Raw genomic sequence first — 6000 nt, 5'->3', positions numbered from 1 at the left:
CAGTTATAGCTTTCAAGGTTTACAGTATACTGACTGTAGCAAACCAATACTATATAAAACTGTCTCTCCGCGTTGCGTTGGTTTAGTTTCTATAAGCTTTAAGTCGAGGTTCTCGAAACTTCCGTAGGCAACATACACACATTACATACACACATCGTACATTTTTTTATATTTACGCTTGAGAATCATCTACAAATTTAGAGAATAGTCGGGACTTTCGCAATACGCATTTAACAATGTAAGTGACATGCATTATAAACATCGATATTAAAATAAATATATATTAGTAAGTTCTTTACGATTGCATCAAGTATAATTTTTCATCAGTTTTATCTATATCACCTACATATGTTTCCTGCTGGTAAGTCTATGTATTTGCAATGCTAAAATTAGGGGTTCGATTCCCCTCGGTGAACTCAGCGGATAGTCTGATGTGGCTTTGCTATAAGAAAACACATACATGTCACTACATATCAAAATTATGTTAATAATTGTTTTACACTACATGACTGATTTATTTTAACACACTATTTATTAACTTTTATTTTATTGACCAGTGAGCTACTATTTTCAACTGATTGATATAAAGACTTATCATGTAGGTATTGACTAAAAAAATAAATAAAGTGTTATCCAGTTAAAAATAATTTCCTACATTCAGGTTATAAATATTTTTATTGTGTTTGATAACAAAAATGCAGTCTAAGACCTTTACGGATGTGTCATTTTATTTAATAGTTATTTATCACATTTAAGTCTGTAAATATAAATTTTGAAAACAAATATTTTTTCAAATAAAAAACAACCCACTCAATCTTGAGATGTAAATATTAAGAAATGCGATAGAAAAATTTGTTACAGTCACTATATTGAATTTAAACTATCAGTGCATGGTATGAACTAGTTGATCTTGTAACTTCTCGATAAACATAGTTAAGCGAGCGTTGGATGTTTATAATAGCCCCCAGTGGCTCAGCGGTATGTCTGCGGACTTAAACGCTAAAACCGGGTTTCGATACCTGTGGTGGGCAGAGCACAGATAGCCCATTGTGTAGCTTTGTGTTTAATTCAACTCAACAGTGTGAAGCATTTTTCAAACACCGTAAGAGGTACCCTCCCCAGTGGCACAGCAGTATGTCTGCGGAGTCGTATCGCAAGAAATCGGTTTTAGATACCCGTGATGGGCACAGCAGAGCACAGATAGCTCTGAACATTTTATAACTTTGTGCTTAATTCCAAACAAATAAGAAAAAACCGTAAGAAGTTTACCAAAGCCTGAAAATCGATCATGTTGAAAAACATAGTGATAAAAAATTGATCAGGATATTTCTTTCTTTCACACTAAGATATTCGTAGAATGATTGTACGGTAGACTTCTGAACAATTTTTATTGCAATATTTCTAACACAAGTGCTCGAGTAGACTGAGAAATATTAAAACTAGTCCAAGACACTTATATGTTTTTAATTTAAATGAACTTTACTTATAACAAACAACAACTAAAGATTTGATGTACAGTCTTATTGCGAGCTTCATCATAACCTGGAACCATTGTAAACTCGACCTTTACATCATTACTGTATTTATCTATTCTTTCTCTACCATTATAGCCTTATGTCCAATCTACCTTGATCGATACCATCATGTGCCTATGATCTTGATGAAAATGGGCTCTGGTTTTACGGTGAAAAATCTCGTCATCAGTGGATACAACAGATATAGGGTGGCTATACATAATATACATATTTTCCTTTGCTTTCCTTCATAAAATTCTTAGGATTACATATGACCAGTGTAACTTTTATCATTATCACTATTCTCAATGCGACCTTGCACACAGTCTTAATATGTCCACTTTTAGATGGGGCTGGCATAGCCTGGTGGTTAAGATTCTCGACTCACGATGTGTGGATCGTGGCCATAAATCTCGTCCCCGAACATATTCGTCCTTTCAACCATTGGGTCGTTATAATATTACGGTCAACTTCACTTTTCGTTGGTAAAAGAGTGGTCCAATAGTTAGCAGTGGGCGGTGTCTACTAGCTGTCTTCCCTCTATTCCGTCACTTATAAACTAGAGGCTGATAGCGCAGATAGTCCTAAAGTATATTTGTGCAAAATTTAACAAACAATAAATACTTAGATGGATTCAGTTATTTTGGTCAGCGAGACAATGATATAAAACGACTTTGTTACAGGTGTACTCAAAATATGTACTGAAATATACTGTACTTAGATAATTGGGAAAACCACATATTTGATGTTTGCTTTTAAATTCCAAAAAGTATATATAAAAAAGAAGAAAAACACAAAAAATGGCTTAATATATTGAGGTTGTGAACACAGAATGTGGAATGATATTAAACTTGATATTTAAAAGTTAAAACAATATCTAATGAATATATTTAGATATACTAAAATGGAGAATAAATACGTTCAAAACCGGATATGAACGAGCGATTAATGTTGTGAAAGTAGACTGACAGTGCTAAATAAGCTACTTAGAAACCCAACTACGATTTTTTACTAAAATAAGGTGTTTGTTAGACTTGGCACCAGCCACATGGAACCATTGGGCTCCACGTTAATTCGAAATTTTCATACACGAGATTTCCAAATGTAATATATAAAAACAAAGTTTGGTTCAATTTGACAAAGAAAAAAAAGATAATATCGGAAAAAACTTAGAAAGTTTAAGAGGTTTCAGCTAAGTTATATATATATAACAGTAATAAACACTAAAAGTTTTCTATTAGTATGTATGATTAATTTATAAAACCATACCAAACATACCAAAAAGGTTTTTAGAACTTCTACTTCCACGAATTACATAAAAAGTAAGTTGAATAAAATCTCAGAGTAATAGTTCAGAATATGTATTATTATTATTATATTTACAAAAATCAACCAAACATTACCTAAATTACCATTATTTACTTGATGATGGTCCACTTGGTTTCGCAGCGCCCTCAATCGACGAAGTTTTTGCTCTTGACCTTCTACCTTTTCTCGCAAATGCGGCAGTCTAGCTCTTTCTGTTATTTGTGCCTCCCGATGGTGTTTTATTTCTTGCTGTTTCAAAAATTTTAGGCGTTGTTCTTTGGCCACTAAGAATTGTTGTTGAGTTTCAATTTGTTGTTGCTGACGTGCTGCCATCTGGCGGAGCTCGGAAAGTGTCAGTTCCGCCCTTTCTGGCAGCTAGGAAGAAAAAAAACGCATTGCTTGAATACAAATGAGTTTTATAAGTTGTTATGACACCAAACGTGCGTGCTTTCGTAAGTAAATATAAAACACGCACTAGTATTTTTGTTAATTTACCTCAGATGTTACACGATTTATGTGACCTGCACATTACAATATAAATCTTGAAGTGTCAGAAACGCTGAACACAAGAAACGAATTTGATCTTGAAATAACTGAACGATAAATGAAAGTTTTCCAAAGTCAGATCACACTTAGTTTGTGAGATAACAACGCAAAACGGTTGGAAATTCGAATGTAAATTACATGTTCGATAAATTGGCTTAGAGAGAAGGGATGTGGTCCAATTAATTCTATGAACTCCTACAAGGCCAAAAATATAAAGAGATAAAAATATTCGAAAATATTTATTTTTTTTTTAATTTTTTTTTATAGATAAGCGGAACAGGTTCCTTTTCGTCCTAGTGAAACGTTAGGCAACAAAGCGGGTATTTGGGTGTTGTGTATAGAACAGAAACTTAAGAAACATTCTTCCACGGTTGTTTTTACTGAATGCTCGTTTTAAATACATATAGAAGAAAAATCTCAGTGCACTGCAATATTTTAAAATGAAAGTGATTACAACTGTTTATGTGCTCATAGAAGTTTCATAAGACAACTTGCACTTGTTTGTGGAAAATTCCGAAATCCAGTTTTATTAAATGCAAATTATTGGGCGGTACCGCAAATTTTCAATGTTTATATAACAGGGAAGGTTCGAATTAGTTTCTTAAGATATCCTGAAAATCAACATTCCTTTTTTTAACTGCAATTAAAAAGTGCTGTTCGTAAATATTTAGCGTTAAAATATATTTCACTCTCATACGACTCGTCCTCCAGTGGCACAGCGGTATGTCTGCGGACTTATACTGCTACAGATAGCCTTTTGTGTAGTTTTGTGCTTAAATATAAAACAAAAATAAAATCATACCGTTTATTTTTACCCATATATGTTTATCGTTAACTCAGTTTCATGAGATAGCAAATCATGTATTTTCCACAAGTTTTTAATGGTAGAAGAATGCGAACAGATTGAAAATATATTTTTGTCTTTATATTTCTACAATAGTGTGCCAAAAGTCAGAATAAAAGTTATATTATTAAACTGTTTATCCTCGACTGTTATTTATTCATACATGAAACGGTTGGTTGTTACGGGTTTTTGTGCAAGACTACAAGAGAGCTAACTGTGCATAGCTGTCCCTTAATTTTAACTGGTATTATAATAGGATTTAATCGTCACGCTGACCGCCGCAAAATAAACAGCGCGATCTTGCAGCAACGGAACGCAAACTCGAAACCCTCAGCTTCACAATGCAGCACGTTAACCCTTGGCAACGCTCAGCCTATTTGAAGAAAAAAAAACAAACAAACAAAAAATGAAATATTACTCCTTGATTACTAGGAGTGTCAGAAATCGACAAAGTTCAGTCTTTAAAGTTTTAAACTTCTAATTTTTGTGTTTTTAATTAATGTTGTAATGAGGACGGTTTAAGAGCGTATAGGTAATACATTGAATTTAAATGTTTCTTATATAAGACTACTGTTAGTAGAATTTTTTTGTTTTTATTTTGTGCTTGTGCAATGTAAGGTGGGTCACACACTTCTTACGAACTGAGTAACATCTGGAAACTAACCTTTAGGAAAATTAGGCTAACAGTGAGCTTCAGAGCAAAGGTTAATTATCAGCACTGAAATGTCACCGTGTTTTGGAATAAGCGATCATTAGTATTTCGTTATTTATATTACAAAAAGGACAGAAGTTCAGAGTTTACAATATTGACGTCAACGCCACAGCACAAGTTCAATGACTTCCGAAGAGAACAATATTAATGTATATCAGAAGAGGAGATTGACCAGTAATGCTGTTCCATCAGTTTCAATGGTCGTGAGAAAATCAAATTTTAAACTATTTGTTTTTTCCTTTCCTTGAAACAATGGTAGTTTTTCACAGCATAGTGAAGTTTGGCAAGAAAAACAAAATACACACACAAAAAACTGTTGCTTGGTAACGTATCTACTTTGAAAGATGCATTCTCAACGGTTGTTGAGGATACACACGTGATTGTAAGTTAAGTAACAGACTACCCCCGTGAAAACGTAAGAGGAAGAAAATGGTCTGAAGTTATTGTTCATTGAAGTGTGAATGTTGTATGCTTAAGTATGAATGGGAAGAATTTCATTTTTTGACATTTTAATATAAAAATAAACGATAACAAATAACTGATATTTGAAAGATAGAATTCTGATATAAGTTATACGAAAGAAAAACAAAATAAAAAAAATGTCTGATTACATATGAGCTGACGTCATCGTTGGTGTTGACCAGCCTGCTTCTGCGTAATGTAAAAAGATATTTGTGACTTTTTAAGTCATGACGAAGTCACATGGTCACTTCTGATATAACATCTTTTAAATTTTTTTTTCTTTATCAGCTTTGATGGGACGTTTTTTCAAAGTCACAAACAAGAAAACAGATCGTTTTAGTGAATTAGGATTCGTTGCTTGAAAAATCATAACGTAACAATATTAACGACATTACAATACATTAAGTGGTAGAAAACACAAATATTACAATAGAATCAGCAGTACAAAACACAAACGTCTTTAACACCTAACTTGAAGCGATAGAAGCTTTAAGCTCGTGAAATATAAAGGCTTATTTCAATTCCAAGCATTTTAAAAATTCCTAGTTTATTTTTGTTTTATTCTATGAAAAAAATATAAAATTATATAAACAAATATGTTCCCCAGAGTTTTT

The 6000-nt window shown here is 32.8% G+C and overlaps 1 protein-coding gene across 5 annotated transcripts in view; it reads right to left on the bottom strand.

Annotated features, from left to right (window-relative positions):
* Positions 1-1970: 1970 nt before the first annotated feature.
* The window catches only part of LOC143236462 (apoptosis-stimulating of p53 protein 1-like), a 124076-nt gene continuing 120046 nt past the window's right edge, over positions 1971-6000 (bottom strand). For 3 of the 5 annotated variants that reach the window (XM_076474754.1, XM_076474745.1, XM_076474756.1), the window contains one exon: positions 2797-3197. In XM_076474754.1, coding sequence (XP_076330869.1) covers positions 2826-3197 — 372 coding nt within the window. In that variant the 3' untranslated portion in view covers positions 2797-2825. Of the gene's footprint in view, positions 2099-2796; positions 3198-6000 lie in introns of those variants that run through there. The other 2 variants (XM_076474761.1, XR_013019565.1) reach the window with 2 other exon arrangements.

This window comes from Tachypleus tridentatus, chromosome 2 (genome assembly GCF_004210375.1).
Source record: "Tachypleus tridentatus isolate NWPU-2018 chromosome 2, ASM421037v1, whole genome shotgun sequence".
In the NCBI taxonomy this organism is placed as follows: Eukaryota; Metazoa; Arthropoda; class Merostomata; order Xiphosura; family Limulidae; genus Tachypleus; species Tachypleus tridentatus.
The sequence above is the reverse complement of the archived record's forward strand: the minus strand, read 5'-3'. Positions and strand labels throughout refer to the sequence as shown.